Source organism: Salvelinus alpinus, chromosome 12 (genome assembly GCF_045679555.1).
Source record: "Salvelinus alpinus chromosome 12, SLU_Salpinus.1, whole genome shotgun sequence".
In the NCBI taxonomy this organism is placed as follows: Eukaryota; Metazoa; Chordata; class Actinopteri; order Salmoniformes; family Salmonidae; genus Salvelinus; species Salvelinus alpinus.
Window position 1 is genome coordinate 61,105,046 of NC_092097.1, and position 18,512 is coordinate 61,123,557.

The following is an 18,512-nucleotide window of genomic DNA, read 5'->3' on the forward strand; positions in this document are numbered from 1 at the left end:
TGTTAACCAACCATTGTTATTCAGATGATTCAGCTGACTGAAGGCCTGGTAGTTCAGGGTGAACTGCGTTGCTGTTAACAAACCATTGTTATTCAGATGATTAAACTGACTGAATGGGTGGGAGTTTTCTTGAGGAATTACATTTTTTTGCCAATGAAGTATTGACATGTGATGTAATGGGATATACTATGTATGAATAGGGTTACTTACAGGTGACTGCACTGGTATGTATTTGTGTGACCTATAATCTATGTGTAGATTGAAGTGGCTTAGCAGGGCCTCTAACCCCCATCTACCCTTCCTCCCCCTCTTTTCTGTCTCTCTCTCCCTGCCCCCTCTCTCTGTCCCATCTACCTGTCCTCCCCCTCTTTTCTGTCTCTCTCCCTGCCCCCTCTCTCTGTCCCATCTACCCTTCCTCCCCCTATTTTCTGTCTCTCTCCCTGCCCCCTCTCTCTGTCCCATCTACCCTTCCTCCCCCTCTTTTCTGTCTCTCTCCCTGCCTCCTCTCTCTGTCCCATCTACCCTTCCTCCCCCTCTTTTCTCTCTCTCTCCCTCTCCCATCTCCCCAGGTATTTCCTTCATCCCGAGGGAGGTTGGGGAGCACGTGGTGAGCATCAAGAAGAATGGCTGCCATGTTCCCAACAGCCCCATCACAATCATGGTTGTGCAATCCGAGATCGGCGACGCCTCCAAGGTCAAGGTGTACGGACAGGGGCTGGTCGAGGGACACACCTTCGACATGTCCGACTTCGTGGTCGACACACGAGAAGCAGGCGAGTGTCTTGAATAGTACCCTATAGCTGGTTCTAGGTATTACAACGGCCCAGGGTCACCCAGCGGGACTCTGTTAACCCCCCCCCCCCCCCCCCACCTAAAGTAATTAGTCTCATATTGAAATGGTGGCTTTAAGAGGCCATGGGGGTTGGGGAATTAGTGTCCATTAGTGTCCATTCATACATGACTGCATGCCTTTCACACTTAACCTCACGTTCTAGTTTCTGAGTTCCCCGGGCCTGGTTTCTGAGTTCCCCGGGCCTGGTTTCTGAGTTCCCCGGGCCTGGTTTCTGAGTTCCCCGGGCCTGGTTTCTGAGTTCCCCGGGCCTGGTTTCTGAGTTCCCCGGGCCTGGTTTCTGAGTTCCCCGGGCCTGGTTTCTGAGTTCCCCGGGCCTGGTTTCTGAGTTCCCCGGGCCTGGTTTCTGAGTTCCCCGGGCCTGGTTTCTGAGTTCCCCGGGCCTGGTTTCTGAGTTCCCCGGGCCTGGTTTCTGAGTTCCCCGGGCCTGGTTTCTGAGTTCCCCGGGCCTGGTTTCTGAGTTCCCCGGGCCTGGTTTCTGAGTTCCCCGGGCCTGGTTTCTGAGTTCCCCGGGCCTGGTTTCTGAGTTCCAGGGGTAGCTCTACTGCTTTGGACAGTTAAAAGGGGATTATTGTAGCAGTGCTTTTTAAGGGATGGTTACGTAGCACATACTATGTTTAAACTATTAGCTGGCCTATGGACTCCTATACATTAGAGATTTAAGACCTCATAGCCTGGCGATGACATGACGTGGGTGGCTAGCTGTTAGCGCTCACACACACACACACACACACACGGTTACCACGGCTCGTTCTTGTCTCGTTCAGTTGGGAGCCGTACCACAGCGCTTATGTTCCCCGTTATTGATTCTCACACCTTCACACACACTTAACACATGGTCTCTGGGGGTGTCTCAGGTTCCGGTAGATAACGTAAGTGAGAGAATACATTTCAGCCAAAACATCTACAGTGTGATTTAGGTAGGGCCTAGGATGTTGTGGTGTCTGTCCCGAATGGAACCCTATTGGCCCTGGTTAAAAGTAGTGCACTACGTAGGCTGTCGTTTGGGACACAGTCGTTGTGATTGGGTAGAATGGTGCGGCCTCCAATCAGACTGGGTATGGAACAGAACTTCAGATATACAGGAAGAGAATGAACGTAATGGGGTTATTTAACCTTTAACACTATTACGGCAAACCAAAACTATTCTTTCTGGAAACCTGAAATGTGATTCTGTTACTAAGTTAGTCTTTTCGTTGGCTGTATAATATGAACGCTATGTGGCTTGGTTTGTTTGGTTTGTTAAAAAGCATAATTTGATTTAGTCATATAATGGGCCCAATGGTTTCTTTAACATTTGACAACTGACATGACTGCTGAATGCATTTTAAAATATATATATTTTAACCTTTTATTTAATTAGGCAAGTCAGAACAAATTCTTATTTACAATGACAGCCTACACCGGCTTAATCTGGACGTCGCTGGGCCAATTGTGCGCTGTCCTATGGGACTCCCAATCACGGCCGGGTTGTGATACAGCCTGGAATCGAACCATGGTCTGTAGTGACGCCTCAAGCATTGAGATGCAGTGCTGATAAGAGAATTTCCAATCCCAATGATAATAATAATCAATCAATCAATAGCTCTGACCAATCCCCGAGGTTTGTAAGACCATGGGTATAATAATAATTAGTCAGACTCAGCTTATACAAAAGGTTAGTACAGTTTATTCAGAGAACATTCTAAAGTCAGGAATACAAAACAATTCATTTTATACTGACTTCTCACGCCCACACACACACACACACACACATACAAACAGACGGACACACTCAGCCGCCAGAGATTAGTGACCTTGTCCTTCAGACGTACTCCCCGTTCTCTCCCAAATCTCTAGTGAGGTCGGCACCGAGCTCCGACAGTCTGTGTTTAAAATACCATAAAGACATTGTCTTTACCCCAATTCTGACTAGGACTACACATTTATTGATTATGATTTTATACATTCTAATCAATTCCATACAATTATATGTTTCAGGGCGGTATATTCTAATCATTCAATTAACAGATAATTCTCACCTAACAAGTGCCTTAGACCGCTGCGCCACTTGGCAACGCCTCATTGCTCAGTCTCACTCCCAGAATTGTCTGACTGGTATTGTTGTCCCCTGGGCTACAGGGGTCTGACTGTTGTCTACTCTGTCGTCACCCAGGTTACGGGGGTCTGGCCCTATCTGTTGAGGGGCCCAGTAAGGTGGACATCCAGACCCAGGACATGGAGGATGGGACGTGTGTTGTCTCCTACTGCCCATCAGAACCAGGCTCCTACATCGTCTCCGTACGTTTCGCTGACCAACACGTGCCAGGTGAGAGTCTATGTACAGCTTCGTTATTGTACCAGACACTCCTTTATACCAAAATGATCCGTGTCAATGAGGGGTATCCTACCAATCAGGTTTGAGGAGTTAGGGAGGTAACTTGGAGTTCAACTCGGGAAAAGCTGGTCATAGGAATGTGGCTTAACCTTTTTAGCCAGGTCCGTTTCTATGGCAAGGAATCCTTCTCCGGGGCAGGCTAACTCAATGGGGGGGCTAGACCGTACTATTTACCACCACAAACTGATGCTGGCCCTAAGACGGCACTCAACCAGCTGTATACTGCCAAAAGTAAAAGAGAAAACGCTCATCCACAGGCGGCGCTCCTAGTGGATTACAGTCAACATCCGCACTGAGCTAAAGGCTAGAGCTGCCGCTTTCAAGGAGCGGTACTCTAATCCGGATGCTTATAAGAAATCCCACTACGACGTCCGAGTCATCAAACAGGCAAAGAGTCAATACAGGACTAAGATTTAATCCTACTACGCCGGCACTGACTCTTGTTAGTTTGCAAGCCCGGCCACATCTATCACGGATTACAAAGGGAAACCCAGCCGCAAGCTGCCCAGTAACACGAGCCTACCAGATGAGCTAAATGCCTTCAATTCTCATCAATCTACACACAATTCCCCATAATGACAAAGCAAAAACAGGTTTTTAGAAATGTTTGCTTATTTTATTAAAAATAAAACTACATTTACATAAGTATTCAGTACTTTGTTGAAGAACCTTTGGCAGCGAATACAGCGTTGAGTCTTCTTGGGTATGACGCTACAAGCTTGGCACACCTGTATTTCTAGAATGCCCTTTGAACCTATTAGAACCAAGTATTCAACAATGCTGTGGTAGTGGAGTTAAATACTAGATTACTGCCTGGTCCACATCCTGGTACTTCTAAAAGCCTGTTGTACCACAGCTTTCTGAATTTGTGACAACTTCTTTTCTTGATTTGGGCTCAAATGTAAATGTGGCTCAGACTAGCCCATGGATTGATGTTTCAGCGTTGTCTCAATGAAGCGTTCGGCGTTCGACTAGCCACGTGCAACATGGCGCACGAGCAATATCCACCGTCGTCGTACGGTTGAAGCCAGAGCTGGAATGTGAAGATGTAACTAAGATACCCCTCTGGTGTTGCAGCAGAGCTTGTAGTTGTGAATTGTCAGTGATCTAATTTTAAAAATGGTATAATGTTCATTTGATTAATTTCTTATAAAATGAAGTGATAGTGACCCTTGTCCCTGCTGTGTGTGTTCGTCGCCGCAGGCAGCCCGTTCACAGTGAAGGTGACAGGTGAGGGCCGTATCAGAGAGAGCATCACCAGGAGACAGAAGGCTGCGTCGATCGCCACCGTTGGCAGTGTCTGTGACCTCAACCTCAAGATACCAGGTAAGGACACCTATAGAATATATTACCAACCTGTATATATAACATACTCTATACGACCCTCTCTACATCCACCCGGCCCCTCTCTACATCCACCCGGCCCCTCTCTACATCCACCCGGCCCCTCTCTACATCCACCCGGCCCCTCTCTACATCCACCCGGCCCCTCTCTACATCCACCCGGCCCCTCTCTACATCCACCCGGCCCCTCTCTACATCCACCCGGCCCCTCTCTACATCCACCCGGCCCCTCTCTACATCCACCCGGCCCCTCTCTACATCCACCCGGCCCCTCTCTACATCCACCCGGCCCCTCTCTACATCCACCCGGCCCCTCTCTACATCCACCCGGCCCCTCTCTACATCCACCCGGCCCCTCTCTACATCCACCCGGCCCCTCTCTACATCCACCCGGCCCCTCTCTACATCCACCCGGCCCCTCTCTACATCCACCCGGCCCCTCTCTACATCCACCCGGCCCCTCTCTACATCCACCCGGCCCCTCTCTACATCCACCCGGCCCCTCTCTACATCCACCCGGCCCCTCTCTACATCCACCCGGCCCCTCTCTACATCCACCCGGCCCCTCTCTACATCCACCCGGCCCCTCTCTACATCCACCCGGCCCCTCTCTACATCCACCCGGCCCCTCTCTACATCCACCCGGCCCCTCTCTACATCCACCCGGCCCCTCTCTACATCCACCCGGCCCCTCTCTACATCCACCCGGCCCCTCTCTACATCCACCCGGCCCCTCTCTACATCCACCCGGCCCCTCTCTACATCCACCCGGCCCCTCTCTACATCCACCCGGCCCCTCTCTACATTCACCCGGCCTCCTCTCTACATTCACCCGACCCCTCTCTACATTCACCCGGCCCCTCTCTACATTCACCCGGCCCCTCTCTACATTCACCCGGCCCCTCTCTACATTCACCCGGCCCCTCTCTACATTCACCCGGCCCCTCTCTACATTCACCCGGCCCCTCTCTACATTCACCCGGCCCCTCTCTACATTCACCCGGCCCCTCTCTACATTCACCCGGCCCCTCTCTACATTCACCCGGCCCCTCTCTACATTCACCCGGCCCCTCTCTACATTCACCCGGCGCCTCTATGACCCTCTATACGACCCTCTCTACATTCACCCAGACCCTATACGGTCACCCGGCCCCTCTACACTTCGATTGTCCCGGCTAGACCCTCTGACGAGCGTTCGACCCAGGCCCGACTGCGTACAGACGGGACGCACATCTGGCAAAACGTCTCTGAAATGGTGCGTTCTATCTGGGGGGGGGACCCTAGATTGGAATGGTGCGTTATATCTGGGGCAGGCATGATTGGAATGGTACGTTCTATCTAGGATGGGATGGTGAGCATAGATTGGCAATGATACGTTCTATCTGGGGGGGGGGCCATAGATTGGAATGGGGCGTTCTATCTGGGGGGGGGGGGGCCATAGATTGGAATGGTGCGTTCTATCTGGGGGGGGGGGGCCATAGATTGGAATGGTGCGTTCTATCTGGGGGGGGGGGCCATAGATTGGAATGGGGCGTTCGATCTGGGGGGGGCCATAGATTGGAATGGTGCGTTCGATCTGGGGGGGGGGGCCATAGATTGGAATTCGACAGACATATATTTAACTCTGTTGATGTTGAGACAAAAGTATTCTCATTGTGGGTAATTTTAAAGGTTTAAATGAACCTAATTTGTAAAGTGTAGTTAAGATTATGTTGACGGCAAAGCTTGTTGGCTGTTCAGCGTCATGCTGAGGTAGAAAGGACTTTGGGAAAAAAATACCGTTTTTTTGTCTGCTATAACTGAAACCACATGTACAGGAATATTAGGATATGTCTACAGTACACACGTTACATGTAATCTCCCCATAGTACAGTAGAAAGAAATGGCTCTTTCCAGTGTAGTTATGAAACACACAGATCTCTGGGGGGGAAAACAAGTCTTGTTTAGAAGACTTGTCACTTGGCAGCCGAGTTAGAACACCTCATTGAGTGTGAAGCCTGCCAGCTCTCTCTACCCTCTCTCTCTCTACCCTCTCTCTCTACCCTCTCTCTCTACCCTCTCTCTCTACCCTCTCTCTCTCTCTACCCTCTCTCTCTCTCTACCCTCTCTCTCTCTCTACCCTCTCTCTCTCTCTACCCTCTCTCTCTCTCTACCCTCTCTCTCTCTACCCTCTCTCTCTCTACCCTCTCTCTCTCTCTCTACCCTCTCTCTCTCTCTCTACCCTCTCTCTCTCTCTACCCTCTCTCTCTCTACCCTCTCTCTCTCTACCCTCTCTCTCTCTACCCTCTTCTCTCTCTACCCTCTTCTCTCTCTACCCTCTTCTCTCTCTACCCTCTTCTCTCTCTACCCTCTTCTCTCTCTACCCTCTTCTCTCTCTACCCTCTCTCTCTCTCTACCCTCTCTTCTCTCTCTACCCTCTCTTCTCTCTCTACCCTCTCTCTCTCTCTACCCTCTCTTCTCTCTCTACCCTCTCTTCTCTCTCTACCCTCTCTTCTCTCTACCCCCTCTCTCTACCCTCTCTCTCTACCCTCTCTTCTCTCTCTACCCTCTCTCTCTCTCTACCCTCTCTTCTCTCTCTACCCTCTCTTCTCTCTCTACCCTCTCTTCTCTCTCTACCCTCTCTCTCTCTCTACCCTCTCTTCTCTCTCTACCCTCTCTCTCTCTCTACCCTCTCTTCTCTCTCTACCCTCTCTTCTCTCTCTACCCTCTCTTCTCTCTCTACCCTCTCTTCTCTCTCTACCCTCTCTTCTCTCTCTACCCTCTCTTCTCTCTCTACCCTCTCTTCTCTCTCTACCCTCTCTCTCTCTCTACCCTCTCTCTCTCTCTCTACCCTCTCTTCTCTCTCTACCCTCTCTCTCTACTCTCTACCCTCTCTCTCTGTCTACCCTCTCTCTGTCTACCCTCTCTCTGTCTACCCTCTCTCTCTCTACCCTCTCTCTCTCTCTACCCTCTCTCTCTCTCTACCCTCTCTCTCTCTCTACCCTCTCCCTCTCTCTACCCTCTTCTCTCTCTACCCTCTTCTCTCTCTACCCTCTTCTCTCTCTACCCCCTTCTCTCTCTACCCTCTTCTCTCTCTACCCTCTCTTCTCTCTCTACCCTCTCTTCTCTCTCTACCCTCTCTTCTCTCTCTACCCTCTCTTCTCTCTCTACCCTCTCTTCTCTCTCTACCCTCTCTTCTCTCTCTACCCTCTCTTCTCTCTCTACCCTCTCTTCTCTCTCTACCCTCTCTTCTCTCTCTACCCTCTCTCTCTCTACCCTCTCTCTCTCTACCCTCTCTCTCTCTACCCTCTCTCTCTCTACCCTCTCTCTCTCTACCCTCTCTCTCTCTACCCTCTCTCTCTCTACCCTCTCTCTCTCTACCCTCTCTCTCTCTACCCTCTCTCTCTCTACCCTCTCTCTCTAATTGTGGCTCTGAGGCCACACGCCCATCCGTGTTTATATAGGCCATACTGATGGAGGGTTGCTGTAGAATGAGGATTTACTGCTGGCTATCCCAAGGAAGTAGGATGGGGCTGGATGCTAACATATTGAAGACAGCAGGGTTATATTCCCCATATCGTGGACGTCCATTCACTGGAGCGGTTTGCTGTGTCATACTCTGGGTGTGGACTCAACCAACAGTTATGTTTTTGGGGGTCACTGGGTTCCCTATACTACTGATGTCCCTATTCTACAGGGGTCCTTAGGTTTCTTTATCCTACTTTGCTATTTCTTCTACTTTTGTATTTCATGTTTTATCCTCTTACTATTTCCTGTAACCTCTTCTTTCCAGCCCTGACTTCTCTTTCTCCCTGTTTCTCCTCTCCCTGTTTCTCCTCTCCCTGTTTCTCCTCTCCTCTCCCTGTTTCTCCTCTCCTCTCCCTGTTTCTCCTCTCCTCTCCCTGTTTCTCCTCTCCTCTCCCTGTTTCTCCTCTCCTCTCCCTGTTTCTCCTCTCCTCTCCCTGTTTCTCCTCTCCTCTCCCTGTTTCTCCTCTCCTCTCCCTGTTTCTCCTCTCCTCTCCCTGTTTCTCCTCTCCTCTCCCTGTTTCTCCTCTCCCTGTTTCTCCTCTCCCTGTTTCTCCTCTCCCTGTTTCTCCTCTCCCTGTTTCTCCTCTCCCTGTTTCTCCTCTCCCTGTTTCTCCTCTCCCTGTTTCTCCTCTCCCTGTTTCTCCTCTCCCTGTTTCTCCTCTCCCTGTTTCTCCTCTCCCTGTTTCTCCTCTCCCTGTTTCTCCTCTCCCTGTTTCTCCTCTCCCTGTTTCTCCTCTCCCTGTTTCTCCTCTCCCTGTTTCTCCTCTCCCTGTTTCTCCTCTCCCTGTTTCTCCTCTCCCTGTTTCTCCTCTCCCTGTTTCTCCTCTCCCTGTTTCTCCTCTCCCTGTTTCTCCTCTCCCTGTTTCTCCTCTCCCTGTTTCTCCTCTCCCTGTTTCTCCTCTCCCTGTTTCTCCTCTCCCTGTTTCTCCTCTCCCTGTTTCTCCTCTCCCTGTTTCTCCTCTCCCTGTTTCTCCTCTCCCTGTTTCTCCTCTCCCTGTTTCTCCTCTCCCTGTTTCTCCTCTCCCTGTTTCTCCTCTCCCTGTTTCTCCTCTCCCTGTTTCTCCTCTCCCTGTTTCTCCTCTCCCTGTTTCTCCTCTCCCTGTTTCTCCTCTCCCTGTTTCTCTCTCTCCCTGTTTCTCCTCTCCCTGTTTCTCCTCTCCCTGTTTCTCCTCTCCCTGTTTCTCCTCTCCCTGTTTCTCCTCTCCCTGTTTCTCCTCTCCCTGTTTCTCCTCTCCCTGTTTCTCCTCTCCCTGTTTCTCCTCTCCCTGTTTCTCTTCTCCCTGTTTCTCTTCTCCCTGTTTCTCTTCTCCCTGTTTCTCTTCTCCCTGTTTCTCTTCTCCCTGTTTCTCTTCTCTTCTCCCTGTTTCTCTTCTCCACTCCCTGTTTCTCTTCTCCTCTCCTATAGTGACGTGGTTCCTTCTGGCTCTATCCCAGGAAATCCTCTATGGTGTATCTCCTATATGTCGCTCCCACTGCTCTGTGTGGCTGGGGAGCCATAGAGGGTCCCGTGGGTCCCCTAGAGGCAGGGTGGTGTCCAGGCTGTCTGGTCTGGTACTGGGCAGGGCCCCGGGCATGTGGAGGACCTCTGGTGTTACCCTGGTTCTAGGCAGGGACTCCGCTGCTACTAACTTGGTACGGTGCAGGGCGGTGGGCATGTGGAGCGCTGCTACCCCCCTGGCGAGACCCACAGGGCTGGAGGGTGCGTTGATAGCACTGGGCTTTCGGATGGCGAGGTTGGCAGCATGAACGCACTCCATCACAGCATGTCACGTGTGTGCCTTCACATGCACCAAGAGTTTAAGAGTATTTCATTGTATTTAAAGCTGCATGTTTGGTTTCTTTTATGTTCTGCTTTTAAAAGTTAAATATCAACATTACCTGACTTTCAGGAGAGAGGAGAGAGGAGAGAGTAGAGACAGACACAGACTGGTGACTGGGAGACTCTCCTGCTCTTTTATTCTGCTGTGGACTAATACATTCCTTCTCTGCCCCTCTCCCCCCTCTGCCCCTCTCGTCCTCCTCTACCTCCCCCTGTCAGAGATGGACATCCATGACGTGTCAGCCCAGGTAACCAGTCCCTCTGGCACCACAGAGAAGGCAGACATGGAGGCGGTGGGGCCCAACACCTACTGCGTACGCTTCGTTCCCCACGAGATGGGAATTCACACGGTGGATGTGAAATACAGGGATCAGCATATTCCCGGGAGCCCCTTCCAGTTCACTGTGGGGCCCCTGGGAGAGGGAGGGGCTGGGAAGGTCAGGGCCGGTGGGCCAGGCCTAGAGAAGGCTGAGTGTGGAGTACCAGGTAGAGGCATCTCTTCATCTATCTTTATCCATCTGTTGATCATCTGTCTCCCAGATCCCTCTAAATACCTTCATCACATCTCTCTCCATATGGGGGGGGGAATGGTTTACTCTCTCTTATATTGATGACTGTCGTCTTATTCTCCTCCTAGCTGAGTTTAGTATCTGGACACGGGAGGCTGGTGCCGGTGGTCTGTCCGTCGCTGTAGAGGGGCCCAGCAGAGCTGAGATCTCCTTTGAAGACAGGAAGGATGGATCCTGTGAGGTGTCTTACGTAGCTCAGGAGCCTGGTAGGAACACAGCACCTGGTCACTTGTCAACTATCTGTTCAACAGCTTTGTTTTTTTTGTATGCTCAATGTTTTACTGTATATTTAGGTCCCGTTTTACTATATGTTGAATGGGTCTGGTTGAATTGGTCAAGGTAATAGTGTAACTGGTTGTGTACCTGTACTTTAAATAGTAGGCATTTTGGATATGTGAATAAATAATGTTTTATAGTATGAATTTAAAATTTGAGAATGCTTTAAATGCCAGGATGTAATACTCATTTCAGCTTTTCATGTAGCAGAATTCAACTGCACGCTTTTGAGGAAGGGAATCGTCTATCGATGCCTACGTGTCTGACAATATGCGCCGAATACAAATCTTTTCAGTCTCCTGAGGGGGGGTGGGGAAGGCATTGTCGGTGGGGAAGGCATTGTCGTGCCCGCTTCACAACTTACTTGGTGTGTTTGGACCATGATAGTTTGGTTAGGTGGACACTTAAGGAACTTGAAACTCTCGACCCCGCTCCACTACAGCCCAGTCGATGAGAATGGGGGGGGCCTGTTTGGCCCTCCTTTTCCTGTAGTCTACGATCAGCTCCTTTGTCTTGATCACGTTGAGGGAGAGGTTGTCCTGGCACCACACGGCCAGGTCTCTGACCTCCTCCCTATAGGCTGTCTCATCGTTGTCTCTGAGCTGAGGGGAAGTGGTGTACCAAAATGAACCAATGACAGGAATCAACGCAGTTGCGCATTAGATGATGCATTCTCAGTAGGAGGAGCCTAGCCCGCTGGTATTCTCAGTAGGAGGAGCCTAGCCCGCTGGTATTCTCAGTAGGAGGAGCCTAGCCCGCTGGTATTCTCAGTAGGAGGAGCCTAGCCCGCTGGTATTCTCAGTAGGAGGGGCCTAGCACGCTGGTATTCTCAGTAGGAGGAGCCTAGCCAAATGTATTTATATAGCCCTTCGTACATCAGCTGATATCTCAAAGTGCTGTACAGAAACCCAGCCTAACACCCCAAACAGCAAGCAATGCAGGTGTAGAAGCACGGTGGTTAGGAAAAACTCCCTAGGAAGAAACCTAGAGTTTATATTCTCAGTAGGAGGAGCCTAGCATGCGGATATTTGTTGCTTACTGTGTCTGTTTTTACTAAATGTTGTAAATAGTATGTAGTACAATTAGTACATAGTAGGTAGTAGACAAGCCAGATTTCAGACAGCCATGGTCTGTACAGTACATACAGTACCAGAATGATTTGTCAACACACATCTTTCTCCACAGGTGACTATGAGGTGTCGGTGAAGTTCAACGAGGAGCACATCCCAGACAGCCCGTACCTTGTGCCCGTCATGGCGCCTACGGACGACGCACGCCGCCTCACTGTTGCTAGTCTTCAGGTGAGACACAAGGAGACACCCCCACACCTGCATCATGTCCGCAGCTATTTAGTTAGTGAGATCCACAACACATCTATTTCCTTTCAAACGGTACCAGGCTTCCCTTGTACAAATCTCTTTTTGATCTCCAATGGGACTGGAATTGTTACATCAACTTAAAATAGATTAAATAGAGATATATTAGGTAGTGGTCAACCCCCTCGGTCCTGTCATACCTTCAATCAGATTGGATAATGGGTTTTAAAAAGGGCGAATAAATAGCTATTTTATGTTCGTAAACCTTTCTCCCGTATTTTGATTGAGGCATCACTAGTATGATCTGTGTAGGCCAGATCAACTATGTTGTGTTGTAGATCTATCGGGGAAATATCTTTCTGGCTCTGCCTTCACTAAGGTCTCAGCTGGGGGGTGATTTTATGACTATGAAATGGTATCACGTGAGGACTATAGATTGGACCCGTTGACTCAATGATCAACAATAGCACTTCAAACAGGAAGTTGTCTTTCTAAAACAACTGTTTGAGCTACCAGGTGTTCTGTATACAGACGTACACACATACACACCCCATGTACTCACACACAGCGTTAGAGTACACACACACACATCGAGAAAAATCCCAATATTTTTTTCACTTGATTTTGATAGTCCCCACCTAGTAAGCCAAGCTGTTGTCTATTAGCTGCAGTATCTATGTACCATCTATTGGGAACTATCTAAATAAAGTGTGAGCTTAAAAACATTGTGAAATAGCTGCGGGACATCCTTCAATCTGGTGTGGGACTCTGGTGTTTCTCTTGTGTTTCAGTTAAAGGCTTTTAACAGCATCATCAACGTCCTTCTGGCTCTCTGCTTGGTTGGCTAACGCAGAGAGGAAGACCCCCCCCCCCCACTTGGTCTGACCTGGTTTAGTCTTTTACAACCTTTTAGTAACTTGATTTTAGTTCTGTCCCCTGTAGTCTCCTGACCCTGTCTCCTGTCCTGACCCTGATGTCCCCTGTCCCTATAGACCTGTCATGTCTATAGTAGAGTACCTAATTGGGCTCAGGTCCACCTCTCTAGGCGTTAGCTGGTCCAAGCTGAGCACAGGTCAAATACAAAGGTGGTATTCTGTGTTATGATGCACGTCTCCCCGTGCTGAGGGTCAGCCTGAACAAGGTGCTGTGGCAGAGTTGTTCTTCTTCGTTGGAATGAAAGGAGCATTGAATGAGGAGTTGTTTAGAGTACAAGGTGATTTGTAGATTCTGTGCAGCAGGAGAACTCAGGCTGACTGTCTCCAACGTGGGGGAGTACCTTGATTTTTATAAAATGGTAACCAAAATGTTGTATTCAATTATAATGGTCATGTATTCTTGGGTCTGAAGTGGCAATGCAAGCCACAGCTTTGGCTGACCAATCAGAGCTGCGCTGATTGGTTCTCCATGGGACACTCCCACTGACTGGGTGTGTAGAGCATTTGGGAGGGGCTTCACTAACCTGTTGATTGGCTGCCTCTAGGAGTCTGGCCTCAAGGTAAACCACCCAGCATCCTTTGCGGTACATCTGAACGGTGCCAAGGGAACCATCGACGCCAAGGCCCACTCACCCTCCGGAGCTCTGGAGGAATGTGCCGTGTCTAAGCTAGAGCAAGGTGGGGCTTCTCAAGGGGAAGGGCTATAGAGAGTATTGGGACAGGCTAAATGTGTCCGCCGAGGCGTTTCCCCCCCCCCCTGGTGTCCGCCGAGGCGTTTCCCCCCCCCCCTGGTGTCCGCCGAGGCGTTTCCCCCCCCCCCTGGTGTCCGCCGAGGCGTTTCCCCCCCCCCTGGTGTCCGCCGAGGCGTTTCCCCCCCCCTGGTGTCCGCCGAGGTGTTTCCCCCCCCCCCCCCTGGTGTCCGCCGAGGTGTTTCCCCCCCCCCCCCCCCTGGTGTCCGCCGAGGCGTTCCCCCCCCCCCCCGGTGTCCGCTGATATCCCTTTGAGCATGGTGAAGTTATTAATTCCACTTTGGATGGTGTATGTGGAATAAGTCAAGGGGAATAGTTTCTGAAGGCTCAGTATATGTATAGCTCCAAATCCACTTATTAGGAGTCTTGATTAAACCGTTTATCCGTTCCTTCTCCCTCCAGATAAGTATGCTATCAGGTTCATCCCGCGTGAGAACGGCCTCCACTCCATCGACGTCAAGTTCAACGGCAGCCACATCCCCGGTAGCCCTTTCCAGGTGCGGGTAGGAGAGCCTGGTCAGACCGGAGACGCAGGGCTGGTCACTGCACACGGAGCTGGACTGGAGAGAGGGACCACAGGTGACCTTGTTACCACATTACTCTAACCCCAAGTACAAACTGCTCCACCCCTAGTTATACCTCCTGTATCCTGCACCGTAGTAGCCCCATGCAGGCTAGACTACACCAGGCTTTACCCAGATCATGCAAGACTTGAGAACCTCCCATCCCTGGTTATTGTTTTAATAGTCAGACGTGGATCAGGTTACCCGGTTTATTTGTGTGTAGATCTGATCCAATCACATGGTCAGTCAGGGGTTTCTAAGCCGGGTTTTAGTTGTCTACACACAGACACACACACACACACCATCACATCCTGGTAACACATTAATGTGTCTCCATAACTCGTGTTACCAACAGCATTATATTACTGTTTGTGTTGTAACATAGTCCTCTCTCTTCCTGTTTCTGTATCTAGCCCAGTGGGCGGCTGCAGCCCAAATGAGCACCCTAGTCCCTATTTAGTGCACTACTTTTGACCGGAGCCTGTGACTTTGATAAACTGAGTGATACATTCACTGACAATCTGAGACATAATCTGTTTTTTTTTAAACCGCTATGATTCAATTTTAAAGTTATGTCTAGAAAACATCCATCAACTTCTCAATTTTTAAACTCTGATTTCAATAACAAGCATGAAACGATGGAGTAGGAAAGGCCAGAGGTCTGGATAACAGATGTGGGTCGTGTCCCACACTGTACCCTATTTCCTACAACCGTAGTGTACTACGTAGGGAATAGGGTGCCATTTGAAATGCAGCCAATGTTTTTAAGAGGGTTGTAGTGTTTGAATGGTGGTGAAGAAGAACAGGCTTATGGAGGAAACATAAATCAGGTCTTTATGGTGGCCGGATCTCCCAGAATTCAGCCTGGCTGCTCATACAGATTCCTTATAGTGCACTACTTTTGACCAGGGCCCGTAGGGAAGGTAGTGCCTCTCATAGGGGCCCATAGGGCTCTGGTCAGAAGTAGTGCACTACGTAGGGAATAGGATACCATTTGGGAAGCAAGCCAGCTCTGTACAGACAAGACCTGGGTTCAAATATTGTTCTAAAATAATGACGCTGTTGACTGGCAGAATAAAAACAATAGAATAGTCACAAATGTGCAAAACTATCTCATCTGGCACGTCAAGCAGAAAGTATTTCAAATAGGTCAAGTTGTACTTCATTCAGGTCTGGTATATACCTATGGTAGATACTGCCCAGGCAGTGCTCTCTATGTATCTTTGTACATACTACTGTAAATCAGTGTCAGACAGATTTATACATTTTTATTTGATGTTTAGTGAGCAGACAGGTCAGACTGACAGACAGATCAGGTTTATATCTGCTCTTCTGATCTCAGTACAGTACATAAGTGTCTGTCACATGGCCGGTGAGGTTAAATCATTGGATTATGGGTGTGGATGAGTCTGTCACATGGTTATAGTAGTAGTTCCACATCCTAAAGGAAAGAATAATCACCGCAAATCTGGACATTACAGGTTGCTTATCTTTTCCATTCATCTTGGACTGTGGCATATGGCTGGATCTACTAAACAGATGGCCTGGGACTTTCTCTCGACATAAGACCACTTGAGTTCTGTAAACACCTGACAAACTTTAATTGTGGTGTGTGTGTCTAACGTCCCTTTAACCTTGTCCAAACCAATACTCAAACCCACTGCGGGCAGGATTCTGCTCCAACCCTGTCCTAAACCTACCTTAACCCTCTTCCTCTGTCTTGTCTCTAGGCCAGCAGTCAGAGTTCGTCATCAACAACACCAAGGCGGGCCCCGGCGCCCTGGCGGTGACGATTGAGGGCCCCTCCAAGGTCAAGATGGACTGCCAGGAGTGTCCAGAGGGATACAAGGTCCAGTACACTCCCATGGCCCCTGGGAACTACCTGATTTCCATCAAATACGGAGGACCCAACCACATCACTGGCAGCCCCTTCAAGGCCAAAGTCACAGGTAGGTCTGCAGGAGAACCCTATTCCCTATGGAGTGCACTACTTTCTACCGGGGCCATATTGAATAGGGTGCCTTTTCAGACACAGGTTAATTGACTTGAATCAATCTCTTCTTCTCTCAGGTCAACGCCTGGTGAATGTGAGTAACGCCAGTGAGACGTCCTCCCTGATGGTGGAGTCAGTAACCAAGTCATCCAGTACCAACTCCTACAGCGCCCTGCCTCGTTCTGCCTCCGACGCCAGTAAGGTGGCCACCCGCGGCCCAGGCCTCAGTAAGGCCTACATGGGCCAGAGGGCCAGCTTCTCCGTCGACTGCAGCAAGGCTGGTAAGGAGGCATTTTATTACTTAAAGTGACTTTGGGTCCTTAAGTTATTATTATTAATCCTATTATTGTTATTCTTATTCTTCCTGCTCTTATTATTAATCATTATTACCCCAATTCCTATTATATTATTCCTGCTCATTATTATTATACTTATTATTATTATTGATATTATTATTCCTTCCTGCTCATTATCATTATTATACTTATTATCATTTATTATTAGTATCATTATTATTATTCCTATTTTTATAAATATTATTCCTGCTCTTATGGTTTATCATTATTATTCCTTTTCTTCCTGTTATTTATTATTCCTGCTCTAATGATTTTTTACAGTTATTATTGTTGGTTATTCCTATTAGTAGTAGTTAACGTTAGTTTACCGAGAGCTAAGCTCAACGTGACAAACAAGATGGCAGACTTGTTTGGCTACGAGTTTTAGGTTAGAATGTGGTTACTGTACTGGATCTCTGTTAGTAATATTGTCATATACTACTGTGATCCCCTTTCATCTGTAAATGCTATGTACATCGCTTCTGGATAAGGTATGCATTGGCTCATCAGTTGATCAACAAACAAATCATGTGTTTTGTGTCCTGTAGGTAAGAACATGTTGCTGGTGGGAGTCCACGGCCCCCACATCCCCTGTGAGGAGGTATCAGTGAAACACACGGGGAACATGCAGTACAACGTCTCCTATATCCTCAAGGAGAAGGGCAACTACGTCCTGGCTGTCAAGTGGGGCGAGGACCACATCCCCGGCTCCCCCTTCCATGTCACTGTCCCCTAGAGACCTGGGGGGGGACCCAAATGGCACCCTATTCCCTGTGTAGTGCACTACGTTGACCAGTACTGCATGAGGAATAGTGTACACTTTACTGTCCTCTTCACCTCTATCCCATCTGTCTACCAGACGCTCCTCTATTCACCTCTGTCCCATCTGTCTACCAGACGGCCATGGAGTGGAGGAACTACATATTTGTTTAAACACAAAACCTCTTAATACACCCTATAGTTATTATTATGAATGGAACAATTTGCACTCAACAATATTTCATAATATAGTATAAAGTAAATTGATGATATTGTTATCAACTAAATATGTCAAACCAAGTTAAACAGAGCCCAAATGTTTAAAAGTCAAGACTTAAGTTTTTTTGTTTACTACTGATGGTTGTGGTTATGAGATTGTACAGCAACACTATAGATGTGATTTTTTTGGACTGGACTGAGAGGTCTGACTGTCTTCATGTATGGTGGGTTAAAAATGTGCTCGTCAAAAGCTGTTATGTACTGGGTTTTGTACTGTCATTTTCAGACGTGTTCTTGATTTAGCTGTTGTTCCTAAGTCTTACGTATTGTAACTATGTAATGTAGGTCAATAGGAAAAGAGATTGCAACTGAACTAAATGGTAGTCAACTCTCTTTAACATTGGACTTTGTAGTAATCTGATTGGTTTTCTGTTCAGCTTTTGAATTAGCATTTTAAACTTCATCTGTACGTCCACTCTTCTCTTACAAAAAACAATCTGTCTCGAGGACTTTGCCAATTCCTGTCCTTATAACCTGTATCTTCAGCAATAACTTCAGAGAATAAATATGTATTTGTACTTCTGATGCCTGTCGTATGTTTTGTTTAATCAGTGCTTGTTTTGATACAAGGGATGAAAGTTAAAATGACAAGCTTCTTTTTTTCCTCTCGTTAGTATTGAGTGGCATAATGTGAGAATACAAGCCCAGGAATTATGTACATCTGATAATTAAAATAAGTTGCATGTGGCTTACTGACACATCTATTAGAGAGACGAGGCAACTTCCAGAGTATCCCGAACAGTGACAAGATGGTAATGAGTGTTAAGATGGACTGTATAAGGACATGGTGATGTAGAACACAGAGTTCATCATACAGCGCCTTCAGGAAGTATTCCCATTC

General features: G+C 48.5%; 1 protein-coding gene across 2 annotated transcripts in view; it reads left to right on the forward strand.

The window, feature by feature from the left end:
• The window catches only part of flnbl (filamin B, like), a 95,324-nt gene extending 77,130 nt beyond the window's left edge, over positions 1–18,194 (forward strand). For both annotated transcript variants that reach the window (XM_071336990.1, XM_071336991.1), the window contains 11 exons: positions 570–773; positions 3,006–3,158; positions 4,431–4,553; positions 10,117–10,383; positions 10,535–10,672; positions 11,928–12,043; positions 13,539–13,671; positions 14,145–14,321; positions 16,036–16,254; positions 16,376–16,579; positions 17,182–18,194. In XM_071336990.1, coding sequence (XP_071193091.1) covers positions 570–773; positions 3,006–3,158; positions 4,431–4,553; positions 10,117–10,383; positions 10,535–10,672; positions 11,928–12,043; positions 13,539–13,671; positions 14,145–14,321; positions 16,036–16,254; positions 16,376–16,579; positions 17,182–17,369 — 1,922 coding nt within the window. In that variant the 3' untranslated portion in view covers positions 17,370–18,194. The remainder of the gene's footprint in view (positions 1–569; positions 774–3,005; positions 3,159–4,430; positions 4,554–10,116; positions 10,384–10,534; positions 10,673–11,927; positions 12,044–13,538; positions 13,672–14,144; positions 14,322–16,035; positions 16,255–16,375; positions 16,580–17,181) is intronic.
• Positions 18,195–18,512: the final 318 nt, after the last annotated feature.